This window comes from Bombina bombina, chromosome 5 (genome assembly GCF_027579735.1).
Source record: "Bombina bombina isolate aBomBom1 chromosome 5, aBomBom1.pri, whole genome shotgun sequence".
NCBI classification, from domain to species: Eukaryota; Metazoa; Chordata; class Amphibia; order Anura; family Bombinatoridae; genus Bombina; species Bombina bombina.
The window spans coordinates 1,066,755,303-1,066,781,699 of NC_069503.1; the positions used below are offsets into that span (position 1 = coordinate 1,066,755,303).

The following is a 26,397-nucleotide window of genomic DNA, read 5'->3' on the forward strand; positions in this document are numbered from 1 at the left end:
AACCTTTAATATCGTTACCTGATAGGCTGGTTTGTTTAATGTTTCGATGTTCAGTTTTAAACTCACTAGGGGATAGAATATTTTTTAAGTTTTTTGCCTTTCTGTATAGAATATTGGGATATGGAGATACTTTATTGCCTATTATTGGATCATTTTGTACCAAATGCCAATGTTTATTGACAATCTTTTTCAAGGTTTTGAAGTCATCATTATAATTGGTGATTAGTGGTACATTAATAATAGAATTTTCTGGATTGTTTACTTTAGATTTGTCTTTATATTTTAAATATTCATTTCTATCAGTTGCTTCCACATCTTTTTTTGCTTTTGTTACTATCTCTTTTTTATAGCCTTTTTCTAGAAATTTTCTTTCTAGAAAGTCCGCTTGTTCCAAATAATCTATTGTTTTAGAACAGTTTCGACGTAATCGAATACATTGTCCCTTTGGAACATTCTCTTTCCATCTTTTTAGATGACAACTTTCTGAATGTATTAAATTGTTGGCGTCTACTGTCTTAAAATGTGTCTTTGTGTTTATTGAATTGTCAATAATTTCAATTTCTAAATCCAGAAAAATTATTTTTGTTCTACTTATATTGTTTGTGAATTGCAGACCTATTGTGTTGTGATTCATATCATCAAGAAACTTTTCTAAATGGACAATATCCCCTCTCCAAATCATCAGGATATCATCTATGTACCGTTTGTATAGCACGAGGTTTGCGCCAAGCTCATGGCTCTGGATAAATTCTTGTTCCCAGTTGCCCATGAATAGGTTAGCGTAGCTTGGCGCAAACCTCGTGCCCATAGCTGTACCTGTTATCTGAAGGTAAAATTTCCCATTGAAAGAAAAATAGTTTTGATTCAAAATAAAAGAGATTCCCTCCAATAAGAATTTGGCCTGATCTTTCTCAAGTTCTTTGTCATTAGATAGATAATTTTCCACTGCCTTTATACCGTAATTATGCTTGATACTTGTGTAGAGTGATGAAACATCACTAGTGATGAGGTAATAATTGTCTTGCCATGTAATTTTATCTAAAGTTTGTAGTACGTCTGTCGTGTCTTTCAGATATGATGGGAGAGTTTTAACATATTTCTGTAAAAATTTATCTATGTATTCTGAAAGGTTGCATGTTATTGATCCAATACCTGAAATGATTGGTCTGCCGGGTGGATTTTGTATATCTTTATGTATTTTGGGGAGGTAATAGAAAATGGGTATTTTTGGGAATGTTGGTGATAAATATCTAAATTCTTTAGTATTAATAATGCCTTTCTGTTTGGCTTCATCTAGTAATGCATTCAATCTGTTAGAGTATGTATTAGTTGGATCTGATTTAAGTATGGTGTAAGTGGTCTGATCTTCAAGTAATCTATTTGATTCTTTCAAATATTCTGTTTTATCCAGAATTACAACCCCCCCTCCTTTGTCAGCTTGTTTTATTACTATGTTTTTGTTCTTTTGTAAACTTTGCAATGCTTGTTTTTCTTTTAATGAAAGATTGTATTTAGCATGGTTTTTTGATTTTGTATTTTGTATATCTTTTTGAACTAGTTGTTCGAATAACTCGAGATTACTTCCACGTTCATGTCTTGGATAAAATTTAGATTTTTCTTTTAAGTCAGTATGTATATATTTTGGAGAATTATTAGCATTAGTAGTGTGATTAAGTGGTGTCTGGAAGTTTCTTTCAATGGGATTTTTTATGAAATATTTTTTCAAAGTCAGTTTTCTGACGAATTGACTTATATGTATGTGTGTTTGAAATTTGTTCATTCTTGTAGAGGGTGCAAAAGATAGACCTCTGTTTAGGACTTTTAATTCATCTTTATTCAGCGTGACACTGCTTAAATTAAAAATACCCTTAGCTACTACTTCGTCCTTTTGTAATCTCTTATTTTTGTCTCTTCCTCTTCCTCTACAACCTCTCTTAATCTTTTTCTTGGACTTTTTTGGGGTCTTTGTATATCTTTTTCTGTTTCTATTCTTGGTCTTAATCTTGGTGATTTTGGATCTACTGGGCCTTGGGATAAAAAATGATGATGGTTTTGTAAAGTAATTTCATCTGATCTTAGAGTTTCAATTGCTGTAAATCTGTTCCTAGTTGGTATTTGCCAATGTGGTTTATCTTCAATGTAATTGTGATTTCTACGTTTAGGATAGGTCCAATAATTTTCGTTTCTCTCTTGTTTATTATCATACCTGTCATAGTTGTCATTGTATCGTGTTTGGTAATGATTAAAATCATTATTTCTATAGTTATAGTTTCTCTGTGGGTGTGTGTTGTCATAATAATTTCTTGGTTCTGTATAATACGTATTAGATCTAGTGTGGGCATTATCCATCTCATTTCTTCTTTCTCTAAAAAAATTGGTCTTATTCCAGTTTTGTCTATTGTATGTATTACCAGAATTTTGCCTTCTTTCTCTATTATAGTGGAATTGATTCCACTCCCTTCTATTATAATTATCATTAGTATCATTAGTGTGGTAATGGTGGAAATCTCTTCTATAGTTATCATCCCTGTTGGATCTATTATTTATATGTTGAGGGGCATATTGACCTCTAGAATGTTTCAAATGTTCATTTTGTTTGTGTTCAGTAATAGTTTCATTATTCTTACTTGTTGATGGTTTATCTAATGACAAAGAACTTGAGAAAGATCAGGCCATATCTAATGACAAAGAACTTGAGAAAGATCAGGCCAAATTCTTATTGGAGGGAATCTCTTTTATTTTGAATCAAAACTATTTTTCTTTCAATGGGAAATTTTACCTTCAGATAACAGGTACAGCTATGGGCACGAGGTTTGCGCCAAGCTACGCTAACCTATTCATGGGCAACTGGGAACAAGAATTTATCCAGAGCCATGAGCTTGGCGCAAACCTCGTGCTATACAAACGGTACATAGATGATATCCTGATGATTTGGAGAGGGGATATTGTCCATTTAGAAAAGTTTCTTGATGATATGAATCACAACACAATAGGTCTGCAATTCACAAACAATATAAGTAGAACAAAAATAATTTTTCTGGATTTAGAAATTGAAATTATTGACAATTCAATAAACACAAAGACACATTTTAAGACAGTAGACGCCAACAATTTAATACATTCAGAAAGTTGTCATCTAAAAAGATGGAAAGAGAATGTTCCAAAGGGACAATGTATTCGATTACGTCGAAACTGTTCTAAAACAATAGATTATTTGGAACAAGCGGACTTTCTAGAAAGAAAATTTCTAGAAAAAGGCTATAAAAAAGAGATAGTAACAAAAGCAAAAAAAGATGTGGAAGCAACTGATAGAAATGAATATTTAAAATATAAAGACAAATCTAAAGTAAACAATCCAGAAAATTCTATTATTAATGTACCACTAATCACCAATTATAATGATGACTTCAAAACCTTGAAAAAGATTGTCAATAAACATTGGCATTTGGTACAAAATGATCCAATAATAGGCAATAAAGTATCTCCATATCCCAATATTCTATACAGAAAGGCAAAAAACTTAAAAAATATTCTATCCCCTAGTGAGTTTAAAACTGAACATCGAAACATTAAACAAACCAGCCTATCAGGTAACGATATTAAAGGTTTTTTTCCCTGTTTTGGATGTAAGTCCTGCCAACATAGTTGTAAAACAAAAAATTACAAGTCCACACAAACTGGAAAGATATACGACATAGACTGCACAATTAGATGTCAAGATAAAGGGGTAATATATATGATCCAATGCACATGTAATAAACAATACATCGGAGAAACGACTAGGACCCTCAGGGAAAGAATCCGAGAACATCTATGGACAATAGAGAAAGGCAAAAAAGAAACCTACTTGTACCAACATTTTAAAGAACACCATAACAATAATTTATCAGATTTTAAATATTGGGGGATTAAAAAGATCACTCCGAATTGGAGGGGAGGTAACTTAGAAGTTGAACTCCTTAGAATGGAATCAGAAACCATATATACATTACAGACCCTCCAGCCACTAGGACTAAATTCAGAATTAGAGATATCCATTTTTCTTTGAAATTTCTATATTGCATGTTTTTGTTATATTTGCATTATGTACCCCTGATACTTTATATTTAGAAGTAAACTACAAAATGTAGGTACACTCACAATTGATATTGATATACATAATCGTTAACATCGTAATTAACTCTATGTGTCGAATTATAAGCAGTCCAATCCCACAAATGGATTTAGAATTAGAAAACCTTTATATATGCAATATTTGGATATAATTCCAAATCCTAACATATGATAGACTCACTTCCTCCTTGTACACTATTCCATCTAGCCAACCTTTAGTGATGTCACTTATGTAGGTATAACGTCATTAATTCTGTATGATAATATTTACACCAACAATTCATCCTTAACATTAATCTATTGCCTCAGAGATCGCTTTAAAACTAGCATAACGATATGTGTAACACCTCACTACATTAGGTATTATTTCCAATGCATCCCTTTTTTTTTTTTTTTTTTTTTTTTTTGTTAGAAAATACAAATTGCCTATTTTTATAAATTCACATTATTGTGTTCCCTGTTATAAATATCATATGTGATAATATCTAATTTATTATGTGTATAAGATTCCATAAATGAATATCTAATTTTGTCAAAAGTTGAGTGAAAAGCATAAAGTGAACTTTATTACCACCTTTATATACAAAAAACTGTTAACCTGCAATTCCACCTTAAACCTAAGAAGGTGTGTCTCTGTGGAACCTACCTTAATTACCTAACCAATAATATCACAAGAAACACCTTTATAAGGAAGCACTCAACCTGTCTGGAGTATCTTGATAAAGCCCCCAGAGGGTGAAACGCGTAGATCTTACTCCAGACTTTTCTACCACCACTTTTCTACAACCACGTTTAAAGAAAGTTTTACAAACTCCAACAAGCTGCGATCCAGCCCCTCAAGTGGACTCTCTAATTTTGATGATTTAGGAGCCAAAACCACAAGGAGGACCAAGGATCTGAACAGCGAGAAAGTGGAGCACAGCTTTTCTTTCTAACAGTGGATCCCCAACACCGCACACCAAAGTGCAGAAGAAAAAAGTTTTTCACAGCTGCAGTTCAAACATCTTGCATAAGATTACTTACATCGGAACACGCTAAACATCCAGCGTGCACAGTCACAGCCTATCCTAGGAGAGGTGTGACCCCTAACCACCAATCAGGAACGGAGGCTTGTTTGTTATCTCACGTTAAGCCGCGAAGGAACAAAATTGAGAAGGAAGCTCACAGAACATCGGCACTAATACAATTCCCAACAGACATTTGTAAGGTACCTTACAGCTTGCTTTAATCCCAAGGTGGCATTTTTTGTTTATCAAGTCATATTCAGAGACCATATATTGTCAAGTCACTCGACTTACTGAGAAGAAACACATAGGGAGACGTCCCTTGTTTTATTTGCTTTTATTTGTTTTATTTGCCTGTATATTTTTAGTTTATTCTAAAGTTTTATTGTTGACAGTATATTTAGTTTAATAAAACAGTTTTAACACTTCTACAACTTTCTATATTATTTGGATATAGTTATATCCATTTCTAAACACTGCTAATAGGATTGTCAATAGCTTCACTTACACTTATTTACTCTTCATAACCTATTCACGAACACTATCCACCTCATCTGTAATTACAGATTAGTAATATTAATATTTTTTACAACATAAAATATTAAGAGAATATTGTATACCAGTTAACACATAGGATTTAAATCCTAAATATCCGCTGTCGGAGACACTTAGACACTATTGTTTTTTCACCTGATAAAAATCAGCATCACTTAGAATATCTCACTTAGATAAGTTACACATATAATGGTAGCATAAATCCTAGCTTAATATATAAGCGCCAGTGGAAATCCAAACTCCTAACTCCGTATGAGACTTGGCAATTTGACGCCTGTATCAGAATGTCATCTAAATAAGGGGCTACTGCTATGCCCCGCGGCCTTAGGACCACCAGAAGTGACACCAGAACCTTCGTAAAGATTCTTGGAGCTGTAGCTAACCCAAAAGGAAGAGCTACAAACTGGTAATGCCTGTCTAGGAAGGCAAACCTGAGAAACCGATTATGATCTTTGTGTATCGGAATGTGAAGATAAGCATCCTTTAAATCCACTGTAGTCATGTATTGACCCTCCTGGATCATAGGTAGGATGGTACGAATGGTCTCCATCTTGAATGATGGGACCCTGAGAAATTTGTTTAGGATCTTGAGATCTAAGATTGGTCTGAAGGTTCCCTCTTTTTTGGGAACCACAAACAGATTTGAATAGAAGCCTTGTCCCTGTTCCTCCTTTGGAACTGGGTGGATCACTCCCATAACTAGGAGGTCTTGAACACAATGTAAGAATGCCTCTCTTTTTATCTGGTTTGCAGATAACTGTGAAAGGTGAAATCTCCCTTTTGGAGGGGAAGCTTTGAAGTCCAGAAGATATCCCTGGGATACAATTTCCAACGCCCAGGGATCCTGGACATCTCTTGCCCAAGCCTGGGCGAAGAGAGAAAGTCACCGGATCGGGGGCCAATACTTCATGCTGTCTTAGAGGCAGCAGCAGGCTTTTTGGCCTGCTTACCTTTGTTCCAAGCCTGGTTAGGTCTCCAGACCGACTTGGACTGGGCAAAAGTTGCCTCTTGTTTTGTATTAGAGGAAGTTGATGCCGCGCTCGTCTTAAAGTTTCGAAAGGCACGAAAATTAATCTGTTTGGCCCTTGATTTATTAGACCTGTCCTGAGGGAGGGCATGTCCCTTTCCTCCCGTAATATCAGAAATGATCTCCTTCAAACCAGGCCCGAATAGGGTCTGCCCCTTGAAGGGAATATTAAGAAGCTTAGACTTTGAAGTAACGTCAGCTGACCATGATTTAAGCCATAGCGCCCTTAAGAGAAACAAATTTTGTCAGAAATTAAAAAACAGTGAAAAAAAGCAGTAAATCAAACGAAATTTTTACAGTGTGTATAATAGGCTAACAGAGCATTGCACCCACTTGCAAATGGATGATTAACCCCTTAGTTTCAAAAACGGATCAAAAAAACGAAATAAACGTTTTTTTTTTTTTTTTTTATATTTAATCTTTTTATTGAGGTTTTGCATAACAATAAACAGGCAGAAATAAATACCATATTTCTCATAAAACATAATACAACAGTAAGAAAATGGCAAAATACACATAATTTCAAGTAAATAATATAGTATGAGCTTCTGAAACCTCAATTTTATATTTTATAGTCAGTAAATGAAAACACCTCTAATATGCTCAACAGGCCACTCATGGACCCATGGAAGCTAAATGGCTTATTTGAGGTGCTCTAATGTAACGCACGGTCTCTTTTGGACCTTGAAATAAACAAAACAAGAAAAGCTATTACAGTAACATGAATATGGTCAGATATAAGTATAATAACACATAAAGAGCAACACCAGGGAGCCCTCCACTATAGTCGGGTGTAACATCTGGTTATCTCTAGTCTGTACATTGTTGGATGGAGCCATCTTATTAATCTTGCTTAGCAGCCTAGTCGTATTGGGTGCTATATAGTGTAGAAGTGACTCTTAAAGAGGGAATAATGTACCCCTAGGGGCATATAAAAATATCTACCAAACAATCAGGTACCTAAATATGCACAATAGGGCTCCCCTCTGGGAATTAGCTATAGTCTCTGCTGAAATTACATAGCATTATTATAATGTGAGATTAACAATATATTAATTTTGTGTCTACACATAAGCCCAAGTTATATATATATATATTAGCACTGTGATACATATTAGGGCCTGTCAGATCTATTGATCTAATTAAGGCACTGTCCACCTATAGTATCAGCACATTTACAAATTTAGGTCAGAAGTACTAGGATCTTAACCCTGGATGGAGGTAATTTGATAGCCAACAATTGCAATATATTTATGCATGTACATAAGAAGTTGATTTCACCACCTAACAGGAACAACATTTATGAAACTACAATGTTCTAGCAGTTAATATGAGTGCACATATTTATAGTCCCCACAGATACAGCAGTTTGTAAATGAGATAGATTTCCGAATTTTCAACTAAAGCTTATAAACTTAGTCCTCGTGGAATCAGTAGTCCAACAGTCTGTTTCAACTCCCTAAGACACTAAACTCACTAGTTGGGGTTTAGTAATAAGTAAAAAATAAAATAAAATATAAAACAACAATAACAATAAGAAGTGCACTGAAAACAAGCGTGGTTGTGTTAGTTTGAGTAGAACAGTCCCAGAAATTAACCCGGACAGTGTCCATCAGCTTATGATGTGCCTAGTTATGGGCATAAATTCGTACCGGTCCCAGTGTGCGCAGCTTACCCAATGCCCAGCTTTACCAGAATCAGAGGATATGAAGCGGGGGAGTTGCAGAAACAGTGGTGGTTCCTTTGGGCAATTGCAGAACCCTCAATGCGGTGGCCTATGCTGAGGTGTGGTACTAGTGTCCCAGCTTCTCTCCATATCGCAAACCCTGTGATGGGGATCCAGGAATCCTTCCTGTCAGCGGTTATGGTCTTAACTGTAATTCTTGCAAGCTTAGGCCTAGATTTGGAGTTCGGCGGTAGCCGTGAAAACCAGCGTTAGAGGCTCCTAACGCTGGTTTTAGGCTACCGCCGGTATTTGGAGTCAGTGATTAAAGGGTCTAACGCTCACTTTTCAGCCGCGACTTTTCCATACCGCAGATCCCCTTACGTCAATTGCGTATCCTATCTTTTCAATGGGATCTTTCTAACGCCGGTATTTAGAGTCGTTTCTGAAGTGAGCGTTAGAGCTCTAACGACAAAATTCCAGCCGCCTGAAAATAGCAGGAGTTAAGAGCTTTCTGGCTAACGCCGGTTCATAAAGCTCTTAACTACTGTACCCTAAAGTACACTAACACCCATAAACTACCTATGTACCCCTAAACCGAGCTCCCCCCACATCGCCGCCACTCGATTTAAATTTTTAACCCCTAATCTGCCGACCGCCACCTACGTTATACTTATGTACCCCTAATCTGCTGCCCCTAACCCCGCCGACCCCTGTATTACATTTATTAACCCCTAACCTGCCCCCCACAACGTCGCCGCCAGCTACTTAAAATAATTAACCCCTAATCTTCCGACCGCAAAGCGCCGCCACCTACGTTATCCCTATGTACCCCTAATCTGCTACCCCTAACACCGCCGACCCCTATATTATATTTATTAACCCCTAATCTGCCCCCCTCAACGTCGCCGACACCTGCCTACACTTATTAACCCCTAATCTGCCGAGCGGAACTGAGCGCTACTATAATAAAGTTATTAACCCCTAACCCGCCTCACTAACCCTATCATAAATAGTATTAACCCCTAATCTGCCCTCCCTAACATCGCCGACACCTAACTTCAATTATTAACCCCTAATCTGACGACCGGAGCTCACCGCTATGCTAATAAATTGATTAACCCCTAAAGCTAAGTCTAACCCTAACACTAACACCCCCCTAACTTAAATATAATTTTAATCTAACGAAATTAATTAACTCTTATTAAATAAATGATTCCTATTTAAAGCTAAATACTTACCTGTAAAATAAATCCTAATATAGCTACAATATAAATTATAATTATATTATAGCTATTTTAGGATTAATATTTATTTTACAGGCAACTTGGTAATTATTTTAACCAGGTACAATAGCTATTAAATAGTTAAGAACTATTTAATAGTTACCTAGTTAAAATAATAACTAATTTACCTGTAAAATAAATCCTAACCTAAGATATAATTAAACCTAACACTACCCTATCAATAAATTAATTAAATAAACTACCTACAATTACCTACAATTAACCTAACACTACACTATCAATAAATTAATTAAACACAATTGCTACAAATAAATACAATTAAATAAACTAACTAAAGTACAAAAAATAAAAAAGAACTAAGTTACAAAAAATAATAAAATATTTACAAACATAAGAAAAATATTACAACAATTTTAAACTAATTACACCTACTCTAAGCCCCCTAATAAAATAACAAAGCCCCCCAAAATAAAAAATGCCCTACCCTATTCTAAATTAAAAAAGTTACAAGCTCTTTTACCTTACCAGCCCTGAACAGGGCCCTTTGCGGGGCATGCCCCAAGGATTTCAGCTCTTTTGCCTGTAAAAAAAAACATACCATACCCCCCCCCAACATTACAACCCACCACCCACATACCCCTAATCTAACCCAAACCCCCCTTAAATAAACCTAACACTAAGCCCCTGAAGATCTTCCTACCTTGTCTTCACCATACCAGGTTCACCGATCCGTCCTGGCTCCAACATCTTCATCCAACCCAAGCGGGGGTTGGCGATCCATCATCCGGTGCTGAAGAGGTCCAGAAGAGGCTCCAAAGTCTTCCTCCTATCCGGCAAGAAGAGGACATCCGGACCGGCAAACATCTTCTCCAAGCGGCATCTTCAATCTTCTTCCATCCGGTGCGGAGCGGGTCCATCTTGAAGCAGGCGACGCGGATCCATCCTCTTCTTCCGTTGTCTCCCGACGAATGACGGTTCCTTTAAGGGACGTCATCCAAGATGGCGTCCCTCGAATTCCGATTGGCTGATAGGATTCTATCAGCCAATCGGAATTAAGGTAGGAATTTTCTGATTGGCTGATGGAATCAGCCAATCAGAATCAAGTTCAATCCGATTGGCTGATCCAATCAGCCAATCAGATTGAGCTCGCATTCTATTGGCTGATCGGAACAGCCAATAGAATGCGAGCTCAATCTGATTGGCTGATTGGATCAGCCAATCGGATTGAACTTGATTCTGATTGGCTGATTCCATCAGCCAATCAGAAAATTCCTACCTTAATTCCGATTGGCTGATAGAATCCTATCAGCCAATCGGAATTCGAGGGACGCCATCTTGGATGACGTCCCTTAAAGGAACCGTCATTTGTCGGGAGACAACGGAAGAAGAGGATGGATCCGCGTCGCCTGCTTCAAGATGGACCCGCTCCGCACCGGATGGAAGAAGATTGAAGATGCCGCTTGGAGAAGATGTTTGCCGGTCCGGATGTCCTCTTCTTGCCGGATAGGAGGAAGACTTTGGAGCCTCTTCTGGACCTCTTCAGCACCGGATGATGGATCGCCAACCCCCGCTTGGGTTGGATGAAGATGTTGGAGCCAGGACGGATCGGTGAACCTGGTATGGTGAAGACAAGGTAGGAAGATCTTCAGGGGCTTAGTGTTAGGTTTATTTAAGGGGGGTTTGGGTTAGATTAGGGGTATGTGGGTGGTGGGTTGTAATGTTGGGGGGGGGTATGGTATGTTTTTTTTTACAGGCAAAAGAGCTGAAATCCTTGGGGCATGCCCCGCAAAGGGCCCTGTTCAGGGCTGGTAAGGTAAAAGAGCTTGTAACTTTTTTAATTTAGAATAGGGTAGGGAATTTTTTATTTTGGGGGGCTTTGTTATTTTATTAGGGGGCTTAGAGTAGGTGTAATTAGTTTAAAATTGTTGTAATATTTTTCTTATGTTTGTAAATATTTTATTATTTTTTGTAACTTAGTTCTTTTTTATTTTTTGTACTTTAGCTAGTTTATTTAATTGTATTTATTTGTAGCAATTGTGTTTAATTTATTGATAGTGTAGTGTTAGGTTAATTGTAGGTAATTGTAGGTAGTTTATTTAATTAATTTATTGATAGGGTAGTGTTAGGTTTAATTATATCTTAGGTTAGGATTTATTTTACAGGTAAATTAGTTATTATTTTAACTAGGTAACTATTAAATAGTTCTTAACTATTTAATAGCTATTGTACCTGGTTAAAATAATTACAAAGTTGCCTGTAAAATAAATATTAATCCTAAAATAGCTATAATATAATTATAATTTATATTGTAGCTATATTAGGATTTATTTTACAGGTAAGTATTTAGCTTTAAATAGGAATAAGTTATTTAATAAGAGTTAATTTATTTCGTTAGATTAAAATTATATTTAATTTAGGGGGGGTGTTAGTGTTAGGGTTAGACTTAGCTTTAGGGGTTAATACATTTATTATAGTAGCGGTGAGGTCCGCTCGGCAGATTAGGGGTTAATAATTGAAGGTAGGTGTCGGCGATGTTAGGGAGGGCAGATTAGGGGTTAATACTATTTATGATAGGGTTAGTGAGGCGGATTAGGGGTTAATAACTTTATTATAGTAGCGCTCAGGTCCGCTCGGCAGATTAGGAGTTAATAAGTGTAGGCAGGTGTCGGCGACGTTGAGGGGGGCAGATTAGGGGATAATAAATATAATATAGGGGTCGGCGGTGTTAGGGGCAGAAGATTAGGGGTACATAGGGATAACGTAGGTTGCGGCGGTTTACGGAGCGGCAGATTAGGGGTTAAAAAAAATATGCAGGTGTCAGCGATAGCGGGGGCGGCAGATTAGGGGTTAATAAGTGTAAGGTTAGGGGTGTTTAGACTCGGGGTACATGTTAGAGTGTTAGGTGCAGACGTAGGAAGTGTTTCCCCATAGGAAACAATGGGGCTGCGTTAGGAGCTGAACGCTGCTTTTTTGCAGGTGTTAGGTTTTTTTTCAGCTCAAACAGCCCCATTGTTTCCTATGGGAGAATCGTGCACGAGCACGTTTTTGAGGCCGGCCGCGTCCGTAAGCAACTCTGGTATCGAGAGTTGCATTTGCGGTAAAAATGCTCTACGCTCCTTTTTTGGAGCCTAACGCAGCATTTGTTTAAACTCTCGATACCAGAGTTAAATTTATGGTGCGGCCAGAAAAAAGCCCGCGGAGCGTTAACAGCCCTTTTACCGCCGAACTCCAAATCTAGGCCTTAGTGAAGTTACTCCGATTTTGCCAGATGTGCCTTTGAGCAGTTATAGTGTTCACGGCCCAGGCTTGTTCCTGCACTTGTGATATTGGTGTCGTAACTTCAGCGTTCCACGCTACAGAGCGCTCAGTTAGTAGATCCAGGGCTTGCCTGTCGGGTATATTTATAGGACCATCTCCTCCTCCTTCAGTCACAACCCGCTCAATCTGGATAGCTTGCTGGGGGGCAGGTATGTCCCTGATCTTTGTCGGAACTCGGTCTTGGCGTGAGGGCACCACTAGATCTGAAAAGCGCTCACGTGTGGTATCCCCTCCTTTTGTTTCCCCAGTTTCCATTGTGGACATAGAGTGCTTGTTATCACTTCGCACTGAGACTGGCCGTAGATCCTCCAATGCAGTGGACCATGTATAGAGCATATTCGCAAAGTGCTCATCCAACAAGCGGGTCACGGCTGCAAGTGTCAGGGCAGTGTTAGGCGCCATCTTGTCTGCGTACTGAGTGAATGTGATAGAGCTGTGGTTTAAGTATGTCTTGTGTACAGCTCACCTGGTGTCATCCCATTAAAGAATCTTTGAAAGCAGTGTTAAACTCCTGCCTTATAACCCAGTTTCCTGGGGGAGGTATAATGCAGCAGCCCTGGTCACGCAGACGGTCGGCCTTGATAGAGGTAACGATCCCTTTGTGGCACAGCTGAAGAGCATAGGCGATCAGCAATCTCAACGTAGATTTGTACTTCCAGTTATCCCAGACTATTGCTGAGCATAAATGTTCTCTATTTTAAACAACTGTCATACAATTAAGGCTGTTAAAGACATTTAGAGTCAGGAGCTCCACAGAAATGCGTCCTGCCGCTTCAACTATAGGCTCCGCCCCACGCCGAAATAAACGTTTTTTTAACAGTCACAACAACTGCCACAGCTCTGCTGTGGCCCTACCTTCCCATACAATCGACTTTGGAAAGCCCATAAACCCTTCAGAGAGGTCCTAAGCATTCAGGGGACTTCTTCAGGGAAACTGGATGTCTCAGACTGCAAAATCTAATGCGCATTTAGGCGCGAAATTAGGCCCCTCCCACTCATGTATTCACAGTGAGAGGCCAACAAAAACTATCCCTAGGCCAAAATTAGCCAGCCATGTGGAAAAAACTAAGCCCCAATAAAGTTTTATCACCAATATGCATATAAAAAAACGTTTAAGCACTTCCAGCAAACTTTTTATATGTCAGAATTGTGAAAAATAATAAGAGTATTACCTCTAACAGCAAGCATGATACTAGTTGTTGTTAAATCACTGTAATCAGGCTTACCTCAGATAAATCCGGTATTTAACAGCATTTTCTAGCATACACATTTCCTAGAAAAATTTAGACTGCACATACCTCATAGCAGGGTACCCTGCACGCCATTCCCCAAGCTGAAGTTACCTCTCTCTTCAGTTATGTGTGAGAACAGCAATGGATCTTAGTTACAACCTGCTAAGATCATCAGAGACCACAGGCAGATTCTTCTTCTATTTTCTGCCTGAGACCAAAATAGTACAGCTCCGGTACCATTTAAAAATAATAAACTTTTGAATTGAAGAAAAACTAACTAAATTACACCACATCTCTCTAACTGCTTCCATGTTTGTCGAGAGCTGCAAGAGAATGACTGGAGGTGGCAGGAAGAGGAGGAGCTATATAGACAGCTCTGCTGTGGGTGATCCTCTTGCAGCTTCCTGTTGGGAAGGAGAATATCCCACAAGTAATGGATGATCCGTGGACTGGATACACCTTACAAGAGAAAAACTGCTAGCATTAGAGGGGATTACCCCGTTGACCACTACTTGTTGTTATTATATTCTTTTAATATTTGAGGGCGCGATCCGATATAGATCGTAGTTTGCGGCGCAAGCGAGGGAACCTGCGTCGCCCGCAGTTTCAGCTCGCAACTCGAGCCATCCAATATGCGGCGCCGTCAGTTGCTAAAGTGGCGCAAGTCTCACAAAGTAGCGATGTCCAGAAATCTGCGTAAGTACAGATTTTTGGAGTCGCCAGTGACTTGCGCCACGTTAGAAACTGCCGGCGCCTACAAAACCTGACTAAAGTCTAAATCACCCGCACTGTCTAACACGCCTCCTAAACATAGCCCGACACGTCTAACCCTCTATCCGCTATCCCCCCTCACTAGCCTAACAATAAAAACAAGTTATTAACCCCTAATCCGCCGCTCCCGTAGCCCGCCGCAACCTAATAAAGTCATTAACCCCTAAACCGCCGCTCCCGTACCCCGCCGCCAGCTATATTAAATCTATAACCCCCTAAAGTGAGCCCCTAACACCGCCGCCATCTATATTAAAATGATTAACCCCTAATATAATCTACCTACCCCGCCGCCAGCTATGTTATCTATATTAACCCTAAGTATATTATAGTTAATATAGTTATTACATTATATATATTAACTATATTAACCCTAATTATATTAGGGTTAATATAGTTAATATAGTATTTATATTAACTCTATCTAACCCTAACACCCCTAACTAAATTCTTATTAAATTAATCTAATTCATATTATAAACTAAAATATTCCTATTTAAATCTAAATACTTACCTATAAAATAAACCCTAAGATAGCTACAATATAATTAATAATTACATTGTAGCTATGTTAGGGTTTATATTTATTTTACAGGTAAATTGTTAATTATTTTAACTAGGTATAATAGCTATTAAATAGTTATTAACTATTTAACATCTACCTAGTTAAAATAATTACCCAATTACCTGTAAAATAAATCCTAACCTAAGTTACAAATACACCTACACTATCAATAAATTAAATAAACTACAAATATCTATCTAAAAATACAATTAGATAAACTAAACTAAATTCCAAAAAACAAACAAACACTAAATTACAAAAAATAAAAAAAAGATTACAAGATTTTTAAGCTAATTACACCTATTCTAAGCCCCCTAATAAAATAATAAAGCCCCCCAAAATAAAAAAAATTCCCTGCCCTATTCTAAATTAAAAAAAGTTCAAAGCTCTTTACCTTACCAGCCCTTAAAAGGGCCTTTTGTGGGGCATGCCCCAAAGAATTCAGCTCTTTTGCATTTCAATAAATATACAATACCCCCCCCAACATTACAACCCACCACCCACATACCCCTATTCTAAACCCACCCAAACCCCCCTTAAAAAAGCCTAACACTACCCCCCTGAAGATCTCCCTACCTTGTCTTCACCACACCGGGCCGAACTCCTCATCCGATCCGGGCGATGTGTTCCTCCAAGCGGCAAAGAAGAAATCTTCATCCCGGCGATGTGTTCCTCCAAGCGGCAAAGAAGAATTCTTCATCCCAGCGACGTCTTCCTCCAAGCGGCAGCAACGTCGTCTTCCTTCCGGCAGCATCTTCCATCAAGCGACATCTTCAATCTTCTTTCTTCGCTCCGCCGCCGCGGAGCATCCATCCCGGCCGACGACTGAACGACGAATGAGGTATCTTTAAATGACGTCATCCAAGATGGCGTCCGCCAAATTCCGATTGGCTGATAGGATTCTATCAGCCAATTGGAATTAAGGTAGAAAAATCTGATTGGCTGATTGAATCAGCCAATCAGATTCAAGTTCAATCCGATTGGCTGAACCAATCAGCCAATCGGATTGAACTTGAATCTGATGGGCTGATTGAATCAGCCAATCAGATTTTTCTACCTTAATTCCGATTGGCTGATAGAATCCTATCAGCCAATCGGAATTTGGCGGACGCCATCTTGGATGACGTCATTTAAAGATACCTCATTCGTCGTTCAGTCGTCGGCCGGGATGGATGCTCCGCGGCGGCGGAGCGAAAAAAGAAGATTGAAGATGTCGCTTGATGGAAGATGCTGCCGGAAGGAAGACGTTGCTGCCGCTTGGAGGAAGACGTCGCCGGGATGAAGAATTCTTCTTTGCCGCTTGGAGGAACACATCGCCGGGATAAACATTTCTTCTTTGCCGCTTGGAGGAACACATCGCCCGGATCGGATGAGGAGTTCGGCCCGGTGTGGTGAAGACAAGGTAGGGAGATCTTCAGGGGGGTAGTGTTAGGCTTTTTTAAGGGGGGTTTGGGTGGGTTTAGAATAGGGGTATGTGGGTGGTGGGTTGTAATGTTGGGGGGGGGGGGGGGGTATTGTATATTTATTGAAATGCAAAAGAGCTGAATTCTTTGGGGCATGCCCCACAAAAGGCCCTTTTAAGGGCTGGTAAGGTAAAGAGCTTTGAACTTTTTTAATTTAGAATAGGGCAGGGAATTTTTTTTATTTTGGGGGGCTTTATTATTTTATTAGGGGGCTTAGAATAGGTGTAATTAGCTTAAAAATCTTGTAATCTTTTTTTTATTTTTTGTAATTTAGTGTTTGTTTTTTTTTGTAATTTAGTTTAGTTTATCTAATTGTATTTTTAGATAGATATTTGTAGTTTATTTAATTTATTGATAGTGTAGGTGTATTTGTAACTTAGGTTAGGATTTATTTTACAGGTAATTGGGTAATTATTTTAACTAGGTAGATGTTAAATAGTTAATAACTATTTAATAGCTATTATACCTAGTTAAAATAATTAACAATTTACCTGTAAAATAAATATAAACCCTAACATAGCTACAATGTAATTATTAATTATATTGTAGCTATCTTAGGGTTTATTTTATAGGTAAGTATTTAGATTTAAATAGGAATATTTTAGTTTATAATATGAATTAGATTAATTTAATAAGAATTTAGTTAGGGGTGTTAGGGTTAGATAGAGTTAATATAGTTAATATAAATACTATAGTAACTATATTAACCCTAATATAATTAGGGTTAATATAGTTAATATATATAATGTAATAACTATATTAACTATAATATACTTAGGGTTAATATAGATAACATAGCTGGCGGCGGGGTAGGTAGATTAAATTAGGGGTTAATAATTTTAATAGAGATGGCGGCGGTGTAAGGGGCTTACATTAGGGGTTAATACTATTAATATAGCTGGCGGCGGTATAGGGGGATTAGATTAGGGGTTAATAATTTTTATATAGGTGGCGGCGGTGTAAGGGGTCAGATTAGTGGATAGATAAGGTAGATGGCGGCGGTTTTAGGGGTTCACATTAGGCGATAGATAAGGTAGGTGGCGGCGGTTTTAGGGGCTCACAGTAGGGGGTTAGTTTATGTAGATGGTGGCGGTTTAGGGGTTAATAACTTTATTAGGGATTGCGGCGGGGGATCGCGGTTGACAGGTAGATAGACATTGCGCATGCGTTAGGTTTTATTTAGCAGATCGCGGGTGACAGCTAGATAGACATTGCGCATGCGTTAGGTGTTAGGTTTATTTTCTAGCTAGTTTAGGGAGTTACGGGGCTCCAATAGTCAGCGTAAGGCTTCTTACGGCTGCTTTTTGTGGCGAGGTGAAAATGGAGTAAGATTTCTCCATTTTCGCCACGTAAGTCCTTACGCTGCATATTGGATACCAAACTGCGCTGGTTTGGTATACCTGCCTATGACCCAAAAAACTACGGGCGACGGCAGAAATATACGGGCGTAACTTCTAGGTTACGCCGTATATAGGATACCAAACCAGCGTAAATATTGGTGTCGCCGGCTTTTGCAGGCGACGATTTTTATCGGATCGACCCCTGAATTTTTAAATTTCAATTTTTGTTTTCAGTTTTTTTTAATAAAAATGTATTTTACTATAACACAAGTAGTTGAATCTCATGAGTAACTACAGATTGTTGCACCTATGTTTCTCCTGACAGCTTATTTTGGAAAAATTGGTAGCCATTCTAGACACATTCACTGTTGGATTTTATTATACCACAAAACAGATAGCTAGTACTCTGTTAAAACAAAATCACAAACAAAAGGGCACCACAAAGCAAAGTATCTTATTAATAAATAAATCAAGGATAAGGTATTTCCACAGCACAAGTGTGAACTACCTCCAGGTGCTAATAACATACTGAGCCTTCCAACGAGACATTGCTTTTTAACACCTCATTGCTTATTGGGTATAGTGCACCCCCTATGTAGAATTTGCTGTTCCCTTAGATAATTATTACTACCTTCTAGCACTTTTTTTCTTATGCGAACTTCATGAACACTGTGAAGCAAACACTATAATGACAGATTAACACAATGTCAAAGCTTCCTTACACAGTTTTTATTAGTATAGAAAATGTACCAATACAATTACTTATTTGCATTTACAGATGTTGACCATTTGAACGCACCTCTCACCCATAGCTGTATAAAGGCAATATAAAAATGTTTTGCTTAGGATGGGTACATGATACATCAGCTAGTAACCTAAAGGTGTACCTACATAATATACAAAATGCACATTAGATGTGATATGTCACTGCAAGATAATAATGTCTAATTAATTCACTTCCTCTCGGGCACTAACAAATATTCAGGCTGGCTCTTTAAATTACTATATATTAGTCCACCCTTGCTTCTGTGCTGCATTATTTTCCAGCCTTTGATGCTCTCTTCATATGGTCCTATTTTTCACCATTCTAGTTGATGAATCACAGTATTGTCCTGAATTCATCAAAAATAAAATTAGGCACATGTGCTTCAACAACCTGGAAGAAAGACAGAAAAGAAAATCAATGATAGGCAGCAAAACGTAAGGCGTAATTAACCTGAATACAAAATTCCAATTTAATTTACAGTACAGATTTATTCCAGTCCATCATTTATCTCTACAGTATTTAAGTGATGCGATAAAATATAGTTCTTGGCTGTCCCTTATTTTCCAGTACAGTCCATATTTCTGCTTTTAGCTCAATGTGTCACAATTTCACCGCCAGGTCCTTTTCACGGAGACTGCGAGTCATATGAACTGTAATTGTAGAAACCGTTTGAGTGGCTTGGAGTTCCAATGCTAGCTGTGACTGTATCAGCTTGTCTCCACTTGCCATTTGTTGCCCAAATTTATGCTCACTGTGACTGGCTGGCTTTTCCCTATGTAGAACTTCTTGCATTGTTAGCTTAGGTGATACTTATGTGGGTCCTTTTGTTCAAGTGTGGATCTACAGTTGTGCACCTGTTAGTGGGTGCACATCTATGTATTTTGGTTTCAATACAAATGTATGCACTAAGGTACATGAATGCTCATAATTGCAGTGGGTGTAGTTATTTATGCATGCATGTGAGGACACACATAACTTAAAGGGACAGGAAACCCAAACATTTTCTTTTATTCAGATGGAACATTCAGTTCTAACAACTTTTCAATTTATTTCTATTATCTAATATGCTTCGTTCTTTTGGTATACTTTGTTGAAAATTATACTTAGGTAGACATAGGAGCTAGCTGCTGATTGGTGGCTTCACATATATGCCTCCTGTCATTGGTTTACTTGCTCCCAGTAGTGCACTGCTGCAGTTTCAATAAAGGATACCAAAAGAATGAAGCAACATTGATAATAGATATAAATTGGAAAGTTGTTTAAAATGGTATGCTGTATTTGAATCATGAAAGCAATATTTTGGGTTTCCTGTCCCTTTAAAATTAAATTCCATCAATAATTCTAATATAAGTCACTACTGAAACTACAACCCTAAAAAAACATTTATTGTAATTTTGAATTGTTGGGAGGAAACTGCATAATCAGCCCAGAGAATTAGTGTTTAATACATTATCAGCTACTTTAGTTGTTTGTGGCATAGACAGATACAATAATTATTTTTACATAATTACACCATCTATGTTCTATGTCTGAATGAATAGCAATGTGTAAAAATGAGATAATACTGGCTTAAAGTGAAAAACTGAAAACAAGGGGATGCAATTTAAAATAATTTAGAACTTCTGTTTCTTTCACTGGATGCAGAGAAGGCATTCAATATGGTCAATTGGGATTACATGCATGCTATTTTATTTAAATTTGGCATCTAAGGAGCCTTCCATGACGCACTGAAATCTATATACTCAACACCTGAGGCCTTTGTGAGATTGTCTGGATTGCCTTATGCATAGAACCCCTAGCGGTGAAAATTCGTGACAACACGGATATTTCAGGGATACCAGTAGGTTCAAAAACATATAAAATCTCATTATTCGCAGACGATGTGATCCTATCTCTAACAAAAGCATTACTATCACTCTCATCACTGTACGCTATATTGCAGGACTATAGCAAACTTTCTGCATACAAAGTAAATGAAGAGAAATTTGAAGCGATCAGCGTACTAATCCCCCCACACACTAAAAAATTACTTGAAATAAACTTTTCTCATGGCCAAAGAAATCCCTGAGATATCTAGGTATAAATTTAACACCAAATGTAAATCATCTTTTCTTTCCTGTAATTGGCAAGAGTCCATGAGCTAGTGTCGTATTTTGATATACAATCCTACCAGGAGGGGCAAAGTTTCCCAAACCTCAAAATGCCTATAAATACACCCCTCACCACACCCACAATTCAGTTTTACAAACTTTGCCTCCTATGGAGGTGGTGAAGCAAGTTTGTGCTAAGATTTCTACGTTGATATGCGCTTCTCAGCATTTTGAAGCACGATTCCTCTAAGAGTACAGCGAATGCCAGAGGGATGTGAAGGGAGTATCACCTATTGAATGCAATGATTTCCCTAACGGGAGTCTATTTCATAGGTTCTCTGTTATCGGTCGTAGAGATTCATCTCCTACCTCCCTTTTCAGATGGATGATATACTCTCATATACCATTACCTCTACTGATAACTGTTTCAGTACTGGTCTGGCTATCTGCTAGATGTGGATGGGTGTCTTTTTGGTAAGTATGGTTTTTATTACTTAAGACACCCCAGCTATGATCTGGCACTTTATGTATTTATATAAAGTTCTAAATATATGTATTGTACTTATGAGTCAGGTTCATGTATTTTCTTGTGCAGACTGTCAGTTTCATATTTGGGAAAATAAACATATTAAGAAATATTTTTTTCTTACCTGGGGTTTAGTCTTTTTTCAAATTGACTACTTTTTACTTTCAAATTGCGGGCAGCATTAGGCCCGCGGGTGCGCCAAATGCTAGACTTTATTGCGTCATTCTTGTCGCGAGAATTTTTTTGGCGCGAAAAGTACGTTTGTTGACGCTAGTTCGTCACTTCCGGCGTCGTAGTTGATGCGGGAGTCTTACACACGGTTGCGTCGTTAGTAACGCAAGTGTGTCATTTCCGGATGTTGTTGGCGTCAAAAAATTTTCTCTCACGTTGGGCGTCATACTTGGTGCCAAATTTTTCAGTAGTTTTATACCCCATTGCTGTTTGTCTCTTGCCTTTCTCTATGTCAGAGGGCTATGCTGTTTGCATTTTTTTCCCATTCCTGAAACTGTCATATAAGGAAATTGATAATTTTGCTTTATATGTTGTTTTTTTCTTTTACATTTTGCAAGATGTCTCAATCTGATCCTGCCTCAGAAGTATCTGTTGGAACGTTGCTGCCTGACATCGGTTCTACCAAAGCTAAGTGCATTTGTTGTAAGATTGTGGAAATTATATCTCCGAATGTCATTTGTAATAGTTGTCATGATAAACTTTTACACGCAGAGAATGTATCCATCAGAAATAGTGCATTGCCAGTTGCAGTTCCTTCAACTTCTAAATGTACATGATATACAGTACCTATGAATTTTAAAGAATTTGTTACTGATTCTATTCAGAAGGCTTTGTCTGCATTTCCGCCTTCTAATAAACGTAAAAGGTCTTTTAAAACGTCTCATAAAGTTGAAGAAATTTCAAATGACCGGCAACATAATGATTTATCCTCCTCTGATGAGGATCTATCTGATTCAGAAGATCCTTCCTCAGATATTGACAATGACAAATCTACTTATTTATTTAAAACAGAGTATATTCGTTCTTTATTAAAAGAAGTGTTAATTACTTTGGATGTTGAGGAAGCTAGTCCTATTGACATTAAGACTAGTAAGCGTTTAAATGCTGTTTTTAAACCTCCTGTAGTTACTCCAGAGGTTTTTCCTATTCCTGATGCTTTTTCAGATATGATTTCTAAGGAATGGAATAAGCAAGGTACTCCTTTTATTCCTTCTTCAAGGTTTAAAAAAATTGTATCCTTTACCAGCAATTTCTATAGAGTTTTGGGAAAAAAATCTCCAAAGTTGATGGTGCTATTTCTACTTTTGTTAAATGTACCACTATTCCTATGGAAGACAGTACTTCGTTTAAAGATCCTTTAGATAGGAAACTTGAATCCTATCTAAGGAAAGCCTATTTATATTCAGGTCATCTTCTCAGGCCTGCAATTTCTTTGGCTGATGTTGCGGCTGCATCAACTTTTTGGATGGAGAATTTAGCGCAACAAGAGTTGGATTCTGACATATCTAGCATTGTTCTTTTACTGCAACATGCTAATCATTTTATTTGTGATGCCATTTTTGATATTATCAAAATTGATGTTAGATCCATGTCTTTAGCTATTTTAGCTAGAAGAGTTTTGTGGCTTAAATCTTGGAATGCTGATATGACATCTAAATCTAGATTATTATTTCTTTCTTTCCAATGTAATAATTTATTTGGTTCTCAGTTGGATTCTATTATTTCAACTGTTACTGGAGGAAAAACATAATTTATGTAAGAACTTACCTGATAAATTCATTTCTTTCATATTAGCAAGAGTCCATGAGCTAGTGACGTATGGGATATACATTCCTACCAGGAAGGGCAAAGTTTCCCAAACCTCAAAATGCCTACAAATACACCCCTCACCACACCCACAAATCAGTTTAACGAATAGCCAAGAAGTGGGGTGATAAGAAAAAAGTGCGAAAGCATATAAAATAAGGAATTGGAATAATTGTGCTTTATACAAAAAAATCATAACCACCACAAAAAAGGGCGGGCCTCATGGACTCTTGCTAATATGAAAGAAATGAATTTATCAGGTAAGTTCTTACATAAATTATGTTTTCTTTCATGTAATTAGCAAGAGTCCATGAGCTAGTGACGTATGGGATAATGACTACCCAAGATGTGGATCTTTCCACGCAAGAGTCACTAGAGAGGGAGGGATAAAATAAAGACAGCCAATTCCTGCTGAAAATAATCCACACCCAAAATAAAGTTTAATGAAAAACATAAACAGAAGATTCAAACTGAAACCGCTGCCTGAAGTACTTTTCTACCAAAAACTGCTTCAGAAGAAGAAAATACATAAAAATGGTAGAATTTAGTAAAAGTATGCAAAGAGGACCAAGTTGCTGCTTTGCAAATCTGATCAACCGAAGCTTCATTCTTAAACGCCCAGGAAGTAGAAACTGACCTAGTAGAATGAGCTGTAATCCTTTGAGGCGGAGTTTTACCCGACTCGACATAGGCATGATGAATTAAAGATTTCAACCAAGATGCCAAAGAAACGGCAGAAGCTTTCTGGCCTTTTCAAGAACCGGAAAAGATAACAAATAGACTAGAAGTCTTTTGGAAAGACTTAGTAGCTTCAACATAATATTTCAAAGCTCTAACAACATCCAAAGAATGCAACAATTTCTCCTTAGAATTCTTAGGATTAGGACATAATGAGGGAACCACAATTTCTCTACTAATGTTGTTGGAATTCACAACCTTAGGTAAAAATTCAAAAGAAGTTCGCAACACCGCCTTATCCTGATGAAAAATCAGAAAAGGAGACTCACAAGAAAGAGCAGATAATTCAGAGACTCTTCTGGCAGAAGAGATCGCCAAAAGGAACAAAACTTTCCAAGAAAGTAATTTAATGTCCAATGAATGCATGGGTTCAAAAGGAGGAGCTTGAAGAGCCCCCAGAACCAAATTCAAACTCCAAGGAGGAGAAATTGACTTAATGACAGGTTTTATACGAACCAAAGCTTGTACAAAACAATGAATATCAGGAAGATTAGCAATCTTTCTGTGAAAAAGAACAGAAAGAGAAGAGATTTGTCCTTTCAAAGAACTTGCGGATAAACCTTTATCTAAACCATCCTGAAGAAACTGTAAAATTCTCGGAATTCTAAAAGAATGCCAAGAAAAATGATGAGAAAGACACCAAGAAATATAAGTCTTCCAGACTCTATAATATATCTCTCTAGATACAGATTTACGAGCCTGTAACATAGTATTAATCACAGAGTCAGAGAAACCTCTTTGACCAAGAATCAAGCGTTCAATCTCCATACCTTTAAATTTAAGGATTTGAGATCCTGATGGAAAAAAGGACCTTGCGACAGAAGGTCTGGTCTTAGCGGAAGAGTCCACGGATGGCAAGAGGCCATCCGGACAAGATCCGCATACCAAAACCTGTGAGGCCATGCCGGAGCTACCAGCAGAACAAACGAGCATTCCTTCAGAATCTTGGAGATTACTCTTGGAAGAAGAACTAGAGGCGGAAAGATATAGGCAGGATGATACTTCCAAGGAAGTGATAATGCATCCACTGCTTCCGCCTGAGGATCCCGGGATCTGGACAGATACCTGGGAAGTTTCTTGTTTAGATGAGACGCCATCAGATCTATTTCTGGAAGCTCCCACATTTGAACAATCTGAAGAAATACCTCTGGGTGAAGAGACCATTCGCCCGGATGCAACGTTTGGCGACTGAGATAATCCGCTTCCCAATTGTCTATACCTGGGATATGAACCGCAGAGATTAGACAGGAGCTGGATTCCGCCCAAACCAGAATTCGAGATACTTCTTTCATAGCCAGAGGACTGTGAGTCCCTCCTTGATGATTGATGTATGCCATAGTTGTGACATTGTCTGTCTGAAAACAAATGAACGATTCTCTCTTCAGAAGAGGCCAAGACTGAAGAGCTCTGAAAATTGCACGGAGTTCCAAAATATTGATCGTAATCTCACCTCCTGAGATTCCCAAACTCCTTGTGCCGTCAGAGATCCCCACACAGCTCCCCAACCTGTAAGACTTGCATCTGTTGAAATTACAGTCCAGGTCGGAAGAACAAAAGAAGCCCCCTGAATTAAACGATGGTGATCTGTCCACCACGTTAGAGAGTGTCGTATAATCGGTTTTAAAGATATTAATTGAGATATCTTTGTGTAATCCCTGCACCATTGATTCAGCATACAGAGCTGAAGAGGTCGCATGTGAAAACGAGCAAAGGGGATCGCATCCGATGCAGCAGTCATAAGACCTAGAATTTCCATGTATAAGGCTACCGAAGGGAATGATTGTGACTGAGTTTCGACAAGCTGAAATCAATTTTAGACGTCTCTTGTCTGTCAAAGACAGAGTCATGGACACTGAATCTATCTGGAAACCCAGAAAGGTTACCCTTGTCTGAGGAGTCAATGAACTTTTTAGTGAATTGATCATCCAACCATGATCTTGAAGAAACAACACAAGTCGATTCGTATGAGATTCTGCTAAATGTAAAGACTGAGCAAGTACCAAGATATCGTCCAAATAAGGAAATACCACAATACCCTGTTCTCTGATTACAGACAGAAGGGCACCGAGAACCTTTGTAAAAATTCTTGGAGCTGTAGCTAGGCCAAACGGCAGAGCCACAAACTGGTAATGCTTGTCCAGAAAAGAGAATCTCAGGAACTGAT

At 38.0% G+C, this 26,397-nt stretch overlaps 1 protein-coding gene across 1 annotated transcript in view; it reads right to left on the reverse strand.

The window, feature by feature from the left end:
• Window positions 1-19,009: 19,009 nt before the first annotated feature.
• WASHC5 (WASH complex subunit 5) overlaps window positions 19,010-26,397 on the reverse strand; it is a 254,023-nt gene continuing 246,635 nt past the window's right edge. The window contains exon 28 of the mRNA XM_053715943.1: window positions 19,010-19,451. Within this exon, the coding sequence (XP_053571918.1) occupies window positions 19,395-19,451 (57 nt within the window). The 3' untranslated portion in view covers window positions 19,010-19,394. The remainder of the gene's footprint in view (window positions 19,452-26,397) is intronic.